Raw genomic sequence first — 17,562 nt, 5'->3', positions numbered from 1 at the left:
TTATGGTGAAGATAATGATCCTCTCCATCCCACAGCAGTGGCCTCTGCACTTCCCTTCAAACATTTGCCTTGGCGGCTTTGAAAGTAGCCAAGGAAAACATTAGACCCAGCAGCCATATAAGTAGTAATGGCTCATTGATTTCCAAGTTCTTTCTGAATCTCCAATTCATTGGAAGGGCTAAGAGGTGTTAGACATGGCCTCTCTCAAACCTTTTGTCTGACCTGCAGGAAGGAACTTCGGAATGTTAGGGACATGGGTGGAGTCAGCCGAATGGGGGGATTTGACAGCATTCCTCACATCTCAGAAATCAGAGTGTGTCCATATCAGTGTATGCTCTATGAATTCTTGCCTGCCTGCTTTCTTGCAGCCATGGTTTGAAGCACATATTCTTGTGAGTGGTTGCATCAGAGTTTCTTCTGACCCACATCGCACTGAGGCACTAAAATGGGGGAAAGAGCCCTGGCCGATTTGGCTCAGCGGTTAGAGCATCGGCCTGCGGTCCGGAGAGACCCGGGTTCGGTTCCCGCTGAGGGCATGTACCTTGGTTGCAGTTTGTCTCCGGTCCTGGTTGGTCGTGCGGGTGGCAGCCACTCGATGTGTTCCTTTCACATCGATGTTTCTCTCTCTCTCTCTCTTCCTCTCTCTCCCTCCTACTCTATCTGTGCAAAAGAATGGAAAAATGTCCTCGGGTGAGGATAAAAAAAAAATTTTAAATGGGGGAAAGAAAACAAAACAACACTTTATTTTTTGGAGATGGGGTGGGGGAGCAAATTGCACTAATCTCAATTCACAAACACCCTAGGAGCCTTCAATTCCAATTTTCTTTGCGCAGTACTAACAACACTGGATACTGGAAAAGTAAAATCTTTCCCCATAATTCTGAAACCATTTTCAAGGCTAGCCTAAAATTATAATAACTTCCACATCTATGAAAACACAGCACAGAACTCTGGCAAAATGAGATCACTTCAGGCAGCTCCTTTTCCTACATGGGGTGGAGACAAAAATTTAAAATTGATTGCTTTTAATTTAATCTGTGATAAAACCAGAAAGGCTGTTTAAAACAATGGTTCTCAACCTACCTAATGCCGCGACCCTTTAATACAGTTCCTCATGTTGTGGTGACCCCCAACCATAAAATTATTTTTGTTGCTACTTCATAACTGTAATTTTGCTACTATTATGAATCGCCATCGGAAATATGTGTTTTCTGATGGTCTTAGGCGACCCCTGGGAAAGGGTCATTCGACCCCCAAAGAGGTTGAGACCACAGGTTGAGAACTGCTAGTTTAAAGGCTTTTAGTGATAAAAATATCAATAAATGCATCTTGTCGATAGTTTATAAAAAGGATTATTATAAGACATGATATCTAAGAATTCCAGGTAGCACAATGGCATATATATATATATATATGAGACAGAGAGCACATTATGAAGTTTTATGGTCTTTTATATACCCCCTTGATCTGAAATATATAGCCCATATTCCTTTTTTTTATCATTGGTATGTTTTCTTATTTTTTTTCTTATGATTGGAAGTCTCTTAAATTTTTTTTTCTTAAAGCTCAGAAGCTGAATTTTCATTGTCATCAGTATATAGTAAAACTGTTGCTTCATTCTTGATGTGACAAGGTCATGGTTGATGACATACCTATACACTAACAGTCTATATTGAAGAAGTAAAACCGGCAATAAAAATTGCCTGGAAACTACAGTCTCGCCCTACAAAGCCAACTTTGGAAACAACATAAATAGAATAAGATTACAGTGAAAGAACAGCTCATCCAAGTATATAAAATAGTTTCATAAAAATGACAATTTGAGTGATAAAAAGAGCATCTCCTGGCATGGTTATTGCCTTGGTGAACTCATCAATGGAAATATAAGGGCCCACAATCATCCACCAGACCTTCATTATATGTGACAGGAATTAGGACTTTAAGAATCATTTCTCTTGCACTGTTATAAAAACATAAACCACGAACAATTATATTTCTCATAGCCATATTCCAACTGTTATGTTTCCAGTCTCAGAAATAACAACCAAAGGGTGCCAAATACCTTCCATTGCAAAGTGAAGCTTCTTTGGAGAAATTAATTAATGTGCAAAAATTTACCTTTCACAATGTATAGTTATTTCACTTCAGTTGTAAATCATCTTGCTAAGTAAATGGGGGCATGATACTCCAGGTTTGCATTTACTAAGGTTAAGACTAGATACAGTCAGTGACAAATCAATAAACATAGGCTCTAGTACAAAGCTTAATGGCTTAATGAGCTCTTTAGATCCCCATCTGCATAATAAATGTTTTTTTACTTGATAATTTTATTTCTTTTGATAAAGCATATAATTGTATTCTCTCAACAAATTTAGCAAGTTAAACTTTAAAGCACAAAGATCATGTTCTGGTGAACAGTCAATCACATTTAGACGTTTTGATTAGTAAGGACTATTTTATATTATGCTTTGAAATTAGGAGCTTGGCAGTAAGTCTGGTCACTCAGTGAACACCTTGCTGAGTAATGCACTTACCCCAGAGGCAAAGATCGCTGACCCCTGCTGATCTGACCTTCATTCACCTGAGAGTGGGCAGGGACACACCCACTCTGCTCTCTGAAAGCCACCTTCAAGGACAAGTCGTGAGCTGGGAGAGAGTTGCACAGAACAAGTAGAGAAGGGGGTGAAGTAGGAGCAAGAGCAGAGAGGAGCACAGGGTTGATGACAGAGGGCCAAGGAGCTGGTAACAAAGAAGACCTGCCACAAATGGTTCTTTGTACTACAGCCTAACGTGTCTCCTACACATGTTGCCTCACGGTGTTTGTTAACTGGACCTAAACTAGTTCTTATTTGGGGACATGATGCTTTTTCACAGAGGTCGTGTCAGGGACTGTCAAAAATAAAGAAAGAATATACATCAGGACAATTTCTTTTCCTGTCGTGGTCGCTTAAAATGATTATCTTAGCAAATTTAAGGAAAGTTAAAATTTTAAATATTTTATTTTTAAAATGGTTTATGCAAAGCAACAAATAAATTATTATTTTTTATGCTAAGGCACTGAGCTATATCTTTTGAACTTACTGTGTATTTTCTACCATGACTTATTATCTGATATGAATAAACTGATTTTAGTGTAGAATGTGGAGATATGTTTATAACTATCCTAACACTGGAAAAGCTATGCTTACCTAAGTAATAACAATATTAATTAGACTGTGAAAAACAAAAAAATTCATCGAGCTAGCATAGAGCATTCTTAATAAACCTGGGCTGAAGCAGACCATGTGAAAAATTTCTAGAAACCATCAGATCTTGCCAAATATTTGAGAGAGCGAGAGAGAGAGAGACAAAGACAAATAGGCAGAAATAAAAATCATTTTCATCTGTCCTTTAAGACAACAGCGTCACCGAGTCCCAGGAATATTTCCATAGCCATTCAGCTGAAAAGCGGCTTATGCGAAAGAGGTTAAATCCCTGTGACAGTTCTTTGTCCTTGCCAGTATAATGAATAGCTTCTGACTCGTGCAGGCAAAAATGCCAGCAAAAATCAAGTCTTCCTATGGCCATTAAGGTATGCGGAGGTGTTTACCCCACATGTAACAGACCTAGCAGTGTACTTGCCATTCCAGTGGACTCCTAGGGGTACGCGAGGTTGGACATGCTCCAGTATAACAGACACAGGCAGAATTACACAGGAAACCTTTACTACGTAAAATCATCTGTTGTTACAGTGTTCACATAGATTGTGTGTAATTTGTGATTTCACTGGATGAATAGAATTACTGAAATAGAAGATGTAAATGGAACTAAATGATTCGAATATTTCATCAATTTTTTTTGGCTAGTGCCCTAGCCTCTAAATCAAAATGTGTGTGCCACCGCCGCAGTTGAATGCTTGCCTATTTCTAGTCACACCGAGTAGTAACTTACCTGCCTGCTCATCCTCAGTCCTACAGCTTTCCATTCACCTGGGCTCCTTTTGCCTCCGGGCCTGATATAATGAATTGGCTACATAAGCTTAGTTTTACCTACAAATCAATCAACTTTTGCTCCTTCAAGAATGCATCGTTAATTTGTATGTATACCATTCTTTTAGCTCCTTGCCTTTACCTGTTTTTAAGTATTCTCATCACATGTTGGGACAAAGAAAGGGTGACGGAGTGGAAGTAAATTGTAGTTCCTTTATTTGTCTTTTAGCACTGCTAAGATAAAATGCAGATTGCTTCAATTATGTAAAATGTCTTGATTAGTTTTTCATGGAGTTTTTAAAGGGAATATAAAATTCACAAGTCCATGAAATATGAGTTGTTTATGTATTTCTCTGAATAAATTCATTTTTTTCGCATTGTCATAAATGGTTCAAAGATGACTATATTTGCTTTTTATGTAAAATTTTAACCAAATTATATAAGTAGACTTTTAGCTATTTTTAGCCCTTTATACTATTATGTACATTTAAATTAATATAAAATTTTCTCATATTTTTCAGTGATCATCAAAATAAACCATTAATGACTATCAATAAGTGAAACCACATTTATAATTCATGAATATATGTAAATTTCTTTAGCCTTTTTTTGTATATCTAGGAGAGATGTCCCATTAACATGTTAGTGGCTAACCAGTCCTTTATTTATTATTATTAATACTTCTGATTTTAGCGCAAAAGTTAAGAAAAATATCACTTGGCCTACAGATTTGAAGCATAAATAGAGAAAAGGTATTAAATAATCAATTAGATATAAAATCATCTGCATATTTCAAATAGGCCTACAATAATACGTGTGGTGAGTATTAATTTTTTTAATGTTAATGGGGTGGAGAATATCTTTTTTCATTGGGTTTTTTTGATTGATTATTTTAAAAACATGATATTTAGAATTTATATGTACATGTGTGTTACAGAGCTATTTTTAGGTCTGCATGTCACTTAATCAACATTTTGTCTGGAGTTGCAAAAAACAAGGATTTCCCTTAAACACGGGGTGTTTATAAAATGGCTACATGGCAAAATGCAGCACTTGAGGCTTTTCTTTGGTCTTTGCAATCTTATTCTAGTTTTAACATTAAATAGTTGATGTGCTACTTACGTTGTTGTTGTGAAAACATATCCAAAGTATTTAAGCTGATAAAATAAGATTAAAATTCTTAGATAAGATAGTTCATTTATGATACCAGTTCCTAACTGGGGAAAATGTACATGTATATTGTCCGATAGCCTGGGAACTGGCGCCAGGCAAACTGCTCAGCCATTACCTCGCTTACCCAACCCAGACTGCCACCCTGTTTCAGGAACTGTTTGCCCCGAACTCATAGATCAACTCCTGTCCCATTCTCCTGTCCTAGTCCAGGAACTGTTTGCCCCGGGACAATAGACTCACATTCCAGGGGCCCCCATGCGTAGCCCCTCAGGACCTAACCCTAACAACAAGTTCCCGCTGCCACAGGCGCAGACATAAAAATCACAAACCCCAGCATCGGGCGCGGCTTCTCGGACTCGACCCCCGGAGTCTGTGAACCCGCCCGGAGTGTCCCCAATAAAGCCTGATTTCTGCTTATTCGGCTGTTTGGCTCTTTGGTTTCTTTCCACCTCCCACCGGCGGCGCCTGGCTACCTTACATATATTCTTAGTATAGAACACTTAAACCCAGCATCCCATTAAAACTCTCAGTCAAGGCTTACTGAAATGGGCTAGAAGAGCAGAATTTTATCTCTATTCTCTCCATTTTTTTTTTTTTTTAATCCTCACCCGAGGACATTTTTGCATTTATCTTCAGATAGAGTGGGAGGGACAGAAGGAGGGAGAGAGAAACATCAATGCAAGAGGGACGCATGGAGTGGTTGCCACCCACACGACCCTAACTGGGGCGAGGACAAACTGCAACCGAGGTAGTGCCTCTAGTGGGAACCAAACCTGGGACTCCATGGTCCATGGGCCAACACTCTAACCGCTGAGCAAAACCAGCCAGGGCTCCCCATTCCTTTTTGACAGACAAAATTAGATGATTATGAAAATGTGTTTAAAATAAAAGCAATCCCACCCTGGTGGAGGGAAAAGATTTAGGTAACATTTAAGTTAAAAAAAAAAAAAAAAATCCCCTTTTCAGCCCTTGTGACAGTGTGGTAAAAGAATACGCCTCCAAATGAGCAGGTAGAAAGTTGTCATTTAGTGAAAGTTAGCAGCTGAGCTAATTGGAAGACTTTGGCAAAGATAACTGTATTTGAGAGAGAATGTGGTGTCTTTGGTTTGTCAGGTGGTGACAGAGCTCCTGCAATGGGTTCTGTTCTTCTTCCGAGGAAATTAATTTCCTGTGATCAAATGCTGCAGATCACAGTCTTTGTCTTCTGTACCTTGGCCACCGAAGCAATGCCAAGGCTTTCTATTCAGCAACGTTACCTGGTCTTTTGTAAAACAAGCAGTGACATACTCAACATAGAAAGGTTTCGCCTGCTACATTTTGTAGCTCAGAACACAGCCTCTTGCTGCTTTGAGACTGAAAGCTACTACTTTGTAAGTGACTGTATTTGGGAGGCTTATTTGGAGAAGGAAAGGAAATGACAGCAAGAAGCTCACATGCAGATAGAATAAATATTGGTGATGCTTGAAAAGGAAAGTATAAAGCACTATAGAGTTACGGTTGGTACATGAATCCCAGTAATAGGAACTTTTGTAGAAATATTAAAAAACAATTACCAAAGAATGTCGAAAAGTAGTGAAATAAAGGCACAATTTTAGTCTTCTTGATTTGTTCAATTTCTGGTGTTTTTATATATACACGTACAATAGCCCATATGTACACATGCATGCTTATCTGGTATATATATGCAATCTGGTGACTATTTAAATTCATTCTGCATAATTTACAAGGAATAAAGTTTTGAAAAATTAATCCATTACATCTGAAAAGTAATCTTTTCTTTTTCTCTTTTCTTTTTTGTTAAGATAAGGGAGAGGATGGAAATTCAGAGAAAGGAGACACAATTCACACAGAAAAATGACCTAGGGTCAGACAGAAATGGGATAGAATCTTCTCTTTCTATGGTTCCTATTCTTTAAATTATTTCAAAAATATTTTTAAGTGTATTATGTAGAAGAAAAGTCATCCTTTGCCTCCCTGGATCTATAAACTAAATCCCAGGGTGTGTCCCCATCTATAGTCCATTTCAGTGCCTGAGGAGGCCTTGGGAAGACATTAAAGCACCTAGAATCCATTTCCTGTACCAAGGGAAAAGCTTTCTTACTCTTTATACTTTGGAAAGATTGAAGAGGGTTTTTCCAGTTGAATAAAAGTGGGCTAACCAGTCCTTTATTTATTATCATCTATTAGGTACTGAATTTCAACTCAAACCAATATAGATGGACTATAAAACTGAGAAAAATATTTACTTACTTTAACCTCCCAAATTTAGTTTTGGTGATAATTCACCTGCTACCAATGAATTAATAGCATCCATACACATATACTTATGCAAACAAATAAATCTTTGACAGAAAAGGGATTTGTTTTGCCCCGGCCAGTTTGGGTCAGTGGTTGGAGTGTCCTCCTGCAGACCAAAGAGTCCCAGGTTCGGTTTCCGGTAGGGGCACGTATCAAAAAAAAAGAAAGAAAAGAAAGAAAAAGAAAGAAAGGTAAGAAGGAAGGAAGGAAGGAAGGAAGGAAGGAAGGAAGGAAGGAAGGAAGGAAGGAAGGAAGGAAGAAAGAAAGAAAGAAAGAAAGAAAGAAAGAAAGAAAGAAAGAAAGAAAGAAAGAAAGAAAGAAAGAGAAAAGGGATTCGTTTGTTTTACTTTGTAAAGATGTGACTAAAATCACAAGTCAACAAGCAGGCAATTAGATTATTTAAAATGCGCTAATTATCATATAGTGCACGAGTGTATCTAGTACAGTGTGAGGCAATATCATGGCATAAATAGCCCTAAATTTAGCGATCCTGATTCAGAGTCTAGAGTTAGCTCTAAGTATTCTGTGTTCACATCAACTTGATTCTTAAATTGATACTCTCCAATATTATAAGGTAGGGTCATTATGATTTTATTTTTCATGTTGGGTTTATGGTTTTTCACCTTCAACATGAGCCTTTAGAGGTACATGAAGCTTATCTGGGGGCTGCACTTACGAGACCTTGTTAACAAAATTGATCTGTGAGAAAGAAAAGATGGCAACAAGTCTCTCACCAGGTGCTTTGATTCCTAGTGTCCTGTTTTTAGTGACCACAAGGTACAGGGATTCTACACGTAACCGCAGTGTACTTTTCCTACAGCACTGTAGGTGCTGTTCCATTAGGTATGGAAATAGATGGCAAATGCTAACCTAGGTCTGGAGCATACAGTGAACTCGATAATCACTTTGTGTGTTTTTCTCACCCTCTTTCCTATAGCCAACCCAACCCGGGCAGGGGGGAGAGAGCCGTACCCCGGCTCCGCAGAGGTGATTCGGGAGTCCAGCAGCACCACGGGCATGGTGGTGGGGATAGTGGCCGCTGCCGCCCTGTGCATCCTCATCCTCCTCTATGCCATGTACAAGTACAGAAACCGGGATGAAGGCTCCTACCATGTGGACGAGAGTCGAAACTACATCAGTAACTCAGCACAGTCCAATGGGGCTGTGGTAAAGGAGAAACAACCCAGCAGTGCGAAAAGCGCCAACAAAAATAAGAAAAACAAGGATAAAGAGTATTATGTCTGATTCCAAGATCATAACAGGACCCTTGTATAGAAATAGTCTTCATTTTACCTGAGACATAATATAAACTTATTTACTTTCCTTTTTATGAAGCACATACAAAAGAAGACAGGGAATGCAATCAGGAAGGAAAGACTGTTTTTAAAAAATAAAAACAAGTATCTCATGCTCTTGTTTCTCCAAAAAAGAAAAAAAAAAAAAAAACAGGGGCCAATCAATTCCCTAACATCCACAGTGTTTTCATTTACTCTGCCTGTCTTTATGTTGCTGGAACATTTCGAAAAGACAGTGATGACCGCACGCATTCATAAAGCAAAGGAGTATTACAACATCGAGGCACAACACAACACACAACACACAAAGAAGAAGCTACCTATGATCCTGGATTCAGCCAAAGTGCTAGCGCTTTCCTGCGAAGTCAGATAGTCCTATTGCCAGAGAAGACTATGGCATTTTGAGTGACTCGACCTGCAAATCTTTAAACATTTGCTGCCTGGTGCAACTGGAGCAGTGGTTGGAACTTGCATTGGGAACAAAGTGCTGGCTTTTTTGAAGACTTGTGTAGGAACACATTCAAAAAGCCCCTTTATGATTATGAGGGAAAAAAGAAAAAGTATGGAGGCCTTATTTTCAACCATGTGAAATATAAGGCACATTTTCACACTAAAATCTCGAAACAAAAACAAGAGGGCATAGATGCAATCATTGGGAAATTTTCATGCACGCTTAATATGTTATTACATATGTTTATATAAAATCCATCTCCGTGTGCTTTCTGGACTGTGGTAAGTGACGTTTTATAGCCTGTTGTATAGAAAATGCAAAATATATCTCTGCTCTTCAGCCATTTTTGGTAAATTCAATGTTATAAGTGTTGCTAAGTATAGGGAGTTTTATGACATCGGAGCAACGATTATTTCAGGGTTTTGGGTTTTTTTGTTTGTTTTTGTTTTTTGCCATCATCATAAATTGCCACAATTACTTACTTTTTTAAATAAAGTTACAATGTAGTGTTTATTCTAAGAAAGATATGTATGAATGTATATAAAAAGATTCAGCTACATTTTTTTCTTACATGTACAGCCTTCATTCTGTTGCAATTAAGTTTTAGTATTTGTACGAAAGGTGTGAATTAGAAAGTAAAATATATACATATGTATCTTATAATCTTTTTTCTCCCCAAAATACTCACATTTCCCACATACATTCACTATTCACAATCAAAAGATACACACACACACACACATACACACACACACACAAATCCAGAGTAATCCATCAATTATAATGAAAGGCCCAAACATACATATACTAACAAATATTTACTGACAATTTGAAAAGCAGGAAGGAAAATAGTTGTGCCAAGGTATGGATGACAAATGGGGTGATTTGCTTCACTGAGATCATGTTCCCAAGAAACCCCAAGAAGATATTTACCTAGTGAAATGGAACCTTTTCTTATCAAATAGAGTATCAATGGTATCTTGCTGCATGGATATGAACCATCATGTCAGGAGGTTACAGAAGCAAAATCGGTTGATATACACCTTAACCCTGGTTGCTACAATTGAAAACTTTGTTTCCATAAAATTATATATTTTTTCTCTGAACCTAATGTGCATGATAAACATTTTGGAAGGTAAACACTTTCTCAACTAAGAAAGTATTTTCAGTAATTTTTTATTCTGTATTACTATTCATTTTTTAAAACCATTCTCTGTTGATTATTGACCATATTTTAACTTTTGGGTTTTACATATATATCATTATAGTTTTAGTTTAACACATTAAATGATAGAAAAGTATAGATTATACACTTGCTTTTGCATATTATTTCAATGATGTTCATAGCAATAAACTATCGGTATGAGAAGGTAATGCAAAGGCACTGCATTATTAGGTTGCAAGGTGATGCCTCGGTATAAATTGATCGCATTACTTTAACATCTCCTAAAATGACATTAGATTTCATAAAAGAGAATAATACCTTTACAATTAGCTTTAATCAGCAAAGGCAAAAAATGCAAAACATCTTTTGTAATACTTTAGTTGATAAAAAAAAAAAAAAAAGCCAAGAAGTGGCCTGGATTTCAGACATACAGAACCTTAGAAACATAGCAAACCGCCACTATCTATGGTTGCCAAGTAATCAATTAAAATGAAAAGTTTTAAAGGCTTTTCATGACCCAGAAAGTAGAGGTATAAAATGAAAATTTAATATCCATTACTTGTATGTCAGATTTTTTTATTTTGCTAGGTTAAAAATTCATATCTTTTTTTTCCCCCTTTCATTCAGTCTTACTCAGGGAAAGCCAGTGAAAAAAGAAGATAAATATAAAACCACTAATTTACATTTGAACTTATAAAAAGAAATGATGATTTTCCATTTGATCTGTGGAACTTGACCTAGTTTCCATCTAGAAAAATTCTAAAATATGAAAGAAATAATGTTATTTTTAAGCAGTATATCTATGAAGTGGTGTTGTTTGGAATTGATTTCAATGTTCCTTTCCAACATAAATTTTAAAATTTCATGCAACGATGTAATTTAATATTATCAGTAAAAATATTACTAATGTTATTGGCCTATACAAAATCTAACAGTTCTTTTTCTTCTTTCTTTTAAAATGGAGAAAGAGAGGAACATGAGCTAGGGAGAGAAAAAGACATGAATAAAAAAATCTCAAGTATCTTCATACCAAAAGTATCAGGGTTCCATGCATAGTTTAATAGTTAATAAAGGATTTCACACTACCTGGCATAAATTTGATTACATCTCTAGACTGTAACTTTTCTGATCGAGTCTGCTTCTTTTTTATCCATGCAATGTGTTGCCTTTTTTAAAAAAACAACAACAACAACAGATACTATAATAATGTGTGATGTGGTCAATCCCTAAGTCATCAAAGAAAGGCCACACGACCCTCCCCTTCTAGTGCTCTGTGTGACTGGGTATTTAAGGGTTCTGTTTTGTTTTGTTTTTCTGTTGCAAGGCCAATTTATCCATTATTGGAAATGCTAAGCAAGTGGAATTTACTGTTTTGTTAATAAAATATTTCTTAATAAAACTGTGGATTTATTGATTTAAAAAATGTACATGCGGCATCATTTGGGGACAAAATGACACAGAAAGCTGCATTTGAAAAGTAAGTCCTAAAACAAGCAAGGGACCCTGGTTTTTATGGGTTTTAATATTCATTAGGTACTTCTACATTCATAAACTTAAAGATACAGTCACTTGAAACACACCTTTATTTATATCTGTTAATCCTGCTACATGTGAAACTACTGACTCATAGAACTAGTTGAAAACAACATAAAGATGCTGATTTTATAAATATGGTTTTCTCTATAGAAGGCAATGTAATTCAAGTTAAGTAAATCTATTTAAATTCCAGCACTCACTTACTAGCTACATATTACCAGATTTCTCTGTCTCCCTTTTCTGATTAGTAAAGTAAGGGTAGTAATGCCAACCCCTTAGGGTAGTAAGGATAATGAAAACTATTAATGTGCATAGTACAACTAACTTCATGCATGCTATTTATTTTTCATAGTAATACATTTGCAAAAACAACTCAAAAATATAAAAATACCAAAAAAAAAAAGTATGTAAAGAAATATACTAGTTCATTTTTCATCTAGACACATTTCTTTCTTAATATTAACTCATGACTTTTAAATGTAATGGGGGAATAATCCACATCTCTTAATGTCTAAATTAAAGGCTACATAATTTAGCTTACCTTAAAAATGACAAAATTTTAAACATGGTGACTTTATAAAATTTATTAGTAAACAAATCAAGGATTTCTGATCTGTGGAGCATAGATTCCCCAAAGCCCAGTGATTAGGCATCAGCGGTTACTAACCTCTAACAATCATTATACAATTTGGCAGATAGGTATGGAGAAGTATTTTCTCAGAAAAAGAGTGAACATTGCTGTAAATCATTCAAGCCTATAATAATCTGTATGGAAATGAAGCAAAAAATACCTGATCCAAAGTTTTCAGTGATTTGTTGCTAGGTCATCTAAATTGTTTAAAAATGGTGTTGTATGTAAGACTTCAGTTTCAGAAGACACAGCTTGTGTTTCCTGAACGTGTTTATTTATTTATTTTTTATTTTAATGGTGAGGGTGGGTGTGAATGCTCATTTTGCATTCAGAAAGATGTCAGTGAGGTAGGAGCATTTATTTTTCATGTGGGACATATTATGCACATTAGAACATATCTGGTCTACCAAATAGATTATTTATATGGAAATTTATATATATATATCGTCATAACTTGTACCTGACAACTAAGAAATGCGTGAGGAATCTGACAGCTGAGCGTAGAGGTTGGGACCAGGGAGCAACCTCACAGAATGATCTTAAAAGTGATCACCCGTTGTAAGCACAGGTACGAAGAATGCCATGGGAAAAAATGTTCAAGTCTGCTATTCTGACTTGATTTCTATACTAAAAATTTAAAAACTCAAGTTTTTCTATGGCAACATTTTTTTATGAAGAATAAAGTACAGACAGTAACACCTCACTGTCTTTCATCTAGTTCCTGTGGAAGACCCTAAAAAGCTTATCAGCTTATGATTCACAACAAAAAAAAGATAAAATACATTTGACTTGAAGGCAGTGTGAGCAGTCAAAAAATGAAGTAGAAAAGGGTTTTCATTTTGTAGGGCAAAACTCTTAAAACTATTATTTTTTTCTTGCTATTATGATGTAAAATGCTCCATAGTCTGGACTTTTCAATATACATGACTTTAAAAGGACCTAGTACATGAAAATCTAGACAGTTATTAGTTTCACATAATGATTTTGTATAAGATGCCTTTACATAGCATACCCTTCTAATACATTTAAAACTGTATTATCTCTATAAAACTTAATTCATAAAAATATTAAATATATGGCCTTTTTTAAGGTATAGCTATTTTCCCAATGATACCTCACATTTTCAGAACTCATACAGCCTAATGAATTTGAAACCAATTATTTCATTTTGATATATTTGATGCTTATAAAAACCCCTTAAAGTTGTCAGGAAAATTATTGTCAAGCATTTCATAGTAACAGAATTGGGTGAGAGATTGATCTGCCCAATCAGTCAGCTGCTAAAAGGTACAGCCAATCACACAGCCCAAGTCCTCTACATTTAGATTTATACTTTTTTTTTTCATTCTGTCACAATAACTCAAAAAAATTTAGGAGTCTTTCTTTTCAGTAAAATTTATTTTTTGGTCAATTAATACACAATACTTACAAATCCTTTGTAAATGTTTCTTCTCATCTTCGGTTTTTGTTTGCTTCTATATGATACCTACTATGAAATATTTTATTCAGCCCATTAATTGGATTAGAGCTGTGTGTGCTAGATCAGGTATATAACTTTTTTCTTATTTTAAATAATATACAGTTTATATTTTATTTCTAAATCCTCCATGCAGTTTTTAGTAATATTCATTTCTCTCAAAATGATACTAAGTTCAAAATTGCCCGTACCTTAAATGTCACTCAGTCTAGTAAACTATCCAAGTTTTTTTGTTTTGTTTTGTTTTTGTTAATCCTCAACCAAGGATATTTTTCCATTGATTTATTTTAGAGCGAGTAGAAGGAAGGGAGAGAGGGAGGAAAGGAGAGAGAGACATCAATGTGAGAGAGATAATTGGTTGGTTGCTTCCCATACAACTTCAACTGGGGTCAGGGTTCAAACCTGCAACCCAGGTACATGCCCTTGACTGGGAATCAAACCCAAGACCCCTCAGTCCACAGGCCGATGCTCTAACTGCTGAGCCAAACTGGCCATGGCAATATCCAAGTTTTTTTTTTTTTAAATAAAAAGGATGCATAAAATCAGGTACCTCAATACTTATGTTTGTTTTTTTAAATATGTTTTCATTGACTTTCTAGAGAGAGAGGAAGGGAGAAAGAGATTGAAATGTGAGAGAAAAACGTCAGTCAGCTGCCTCCTGCACACCCCCTACTGGGGATGGAGCCCACAACCTGGGCATGTGCCCTGAGCTGGAATCTAATGGGTGACCTCTTAGTGCATGGGATGATGCTCAATCCATTGAGCCATACCAGCCAGGCTAATACCTATGTATTTTGATATATATGTGGTCTGTGGTGCTTGAACACTCAGCAGTATGCTTAACATACCTAAAATCAGAAATCAGAAATAGAAGATTTTGGAAATAGTCTTTTGTATCCCTGCTTTTATTCAAAATGTCTCTAATGTTTCTACATACGATATCATTTGCTCTTCCAATTTTATTGTGTAATGAATGTGATAGAGATGGAGAAGATCTTAGCCCCTTTTACTATAAGGAAAACATGACAAGATTTTGAGCAATAAGGCATGCTAGAGGACCGTATTTATTTTGTTCACCTTCTCCTGACTCAGTATAATGTATAACTTTGCATTTGGCTACTCTTTATAATCAAAAATCAAAATATTTGTCCATAATTTCTGTCACACAATCTAATGGTGACAGGACTGACAGAATGGAGAACCTTGACTTATAAGCTAGTAGATTTCAGAGTCAATCTTTCCTGCATCACCCACAGTGGAAGCCAAACTTATGTGAGTTCATATCCAATACATCCTTAACTTTCCCAGATTCTTGAGCTTCACCAGAACCATCTCTTTTTGTACTATTCTGCCTGCAATATTTCAATAAAATAATTATGCTAAGGTGCCTATAAAAAATTATGACTAAGGAATGTGAGTGCTGTTGAGGTGTTTATTTCATAAAGTTGGTATGGCCCAGGAGGTGAGTCTAAGGTGTCAGTGTAGCTGGACAATGAGGTCTCTTCTCCGCAAGAACACCTATACCTATACCTATATTTAGAGAAATTCCTGCCTGATAGACAACTGTGAGCCAATTGAACAGCTTCTGTATAACAAGTAAGAGAGATTGAATAAAAGAGAGACTGCATAGAGAAGATCGGGGACCTATGAGAATTCTCTAGGAGCTGAGGACTGGAGAAACCAGTGAGCAACATTGTTTCCATTTCCCATGCACAGAAATAGTGGGCAAGAGTTTCATCTGTTTTCTCTGGCTGACCTGAAGGTACTGTAATGTATCCCCAGTCACCACTTTCATAGAGGCGTACAAGGGGCCCCTCCACCTGGAGGTTGATTAGCAGGTACAGCAGAGTGAAGCTTTAGGCACCCACTGCGTTGTGTAAGCATGCAGGGCTTCCCCACCTGTAAAGAGTGTGTAGCTTGCAAAATGCTGTGGCATCTGCCTATAGGGCTACCCTGTCCAGATAAAGTGCAGAGATAGTGGGGCGCTTCTGAGTGTTCATATGAGGCTGCACCTCCTGGAAAGAGTGTAGAGCTAGCAAAACACTGTGGTACCCACGGGCAGGACTACTCCATCCAGAGAAAGTGTGGAGATACTGAGGCACTGCTGCTTGCACATGTGGGACTGCCCACCTGAAGAAAGTGCAGAGCTACCAAAACCTTGTGGTGTCCACACACAGGGCTGCCCGGTACAGAGTGAGTAGGTTGCTGCTGTGCTTGTGCACTGGGCTGTCCCACCTGGAGAGATGTAAAAATAGCAAAGTATGGCTGTGCGTGCATGCAAGCCTTCCCCACCAGGAGAAAAGGTGGTTAACAGACACGCAGAGAAGCCCAGCCAAGACACTGTTCTGATGGTAAACAATTAAAACAACAGGGCGTTCACACAGAGTTGCAAAGTGTGGAGTAATGGGGTGCAGCTGAGCCCCACCTGGAGAAAGGGCAGAGCTGGTGGGACATGAGATGCAAGCACACAAAGCAATCTCTCTCTCTCTCTCTCTCCCTCCCTCCCTTCCTCCCTCCCTTCCTTCCTCTCTCTATTAAATTAAATGAGGGTAGTATAAGAGCTCTCTGGGATAACATTAAGCACCCTAAAAGTCTCATTATAGGGATTCCAGAAAGCACAAAAAGCAGCCCTACTCAGAGAAAGCACACCAAGAAAACACAGAGAAACCCCTTCTACACCAGGTCCCACCCAGATTAGAAATACAAAGAAGCAAGTACCTACCAGGCTGCTGCACCCAGAGCCCACTCTTTAGGCCGGGTGACACACCAGGCATTGCATATACCTATGCTGACTACAACTGCCTGACAAAACTATTTGAAACACAGTCTAAACAGACCACTTTTTCAAAATTGTGAGAGATAGCTATTTCATCCAACTCATAGGAACAAACACAGAAAGCCAAACAAAATAGGGAGACAGAAGAACACACCCTAAATTAAAGAAGAAAAATCTCTGGAGAGAAACCCTAATGAAATGAAGATAATAATTTTTCTGATTTAAAAAAACAAAAATACCGTCATAAAGATGCTCAACAAATAGGTGAATAGAATAGAGGAACTCAAAGAACCTTACAACAAAAAAATAGAAAATATAATAAAGAACCATCCAGACATAAAGAATACAATAATTAAAAGAAATAATACATTTAAAAAAATCAAGTTTTAGATGGTGGGACTCAGTTGTCCCATATACCAAAAGGTCATGGGTTTGATTACCAGTCAAGGCACACTAAGTTGCAGGTTTGGTCCCCATTAGGACCAAACTCGCTCGCTCTCGCTCTCTCTCTCTCTCTCTCCCCCCCTTCCTTCCACTCTCTAAAATCAATAAGCACATCCTCAGGTGAGAATTAAAAAAAAAAAAAATCAACATCAACAGCATATCAGCTTATACAGAAGAAATCACCCAATCAGGACAGCAAAATGAAAAAAAAAAACTTTTTTGTATGTGCCCCTAGTGAGAAGCGAACCCAAGGCTCTCTGGTCCGCAGGCTAATGCTCCAACCGCTGAGTCAAACTAGGTAGGGCAAAAAATAAAATTTTTAATGAGGGTAGTATAAGAGTTCTCTGG

At 37.1% G+C, this 17,562-nt stretch overlaps 1 protein-coding gene across 19 annotated transcripts in view; it reads left to right on the top strand.

Moving 5' to 3' along the window:
• The window catches only part of NRXN1 (neurexin 1), a 1,071,251-nt gene extending 1,060,546 nt beyond the window's left edge, over positions 1-10,705 (top strand). For 18 of the 19 annotated variants that reach the window (XM_036262501.1, XM_036262500.1, XM_036262498.1 and 15 more), the window contains one exon: positions 8,377-10,705. In XM_036262501.1, the coding sequence (XP_036118394.1) occupies positions 8,377-8,684 (308 nt within the window). In that variant the 3' untranslated portion in view covers positions 8,685-10,705. The remainder of the gene's footprint in view (positions 1-8,376) is intronic. The other variant, XM_036262486.1, reaches the window with a different exon arrangement.
• Positions 10,706-17,562: the final 6,857 nt, after the last annotated feature.

The sequence above is a fragment of the Molossus molossus genome, unplaced genomic scaffold (genome assembly GCF_014108415.1).
Source record: "Molossus molossus isolate mMolMol1 unplaced genomic scaffold, mMolMol1.p scaffold_m16_p_15, whole genome shotgun sequence".
Lineage (NCBI taxonomy): Eukaryota > Metazoa > Chordata > Mammalia > Chiroptera > Molossidae > Molossus > Molossus molossus.
The sequence above is the reverse complement of the archived record's forward strand: the minus strand, read 5'-3'. Positions and strand labels throughout refer to the sequence as shown.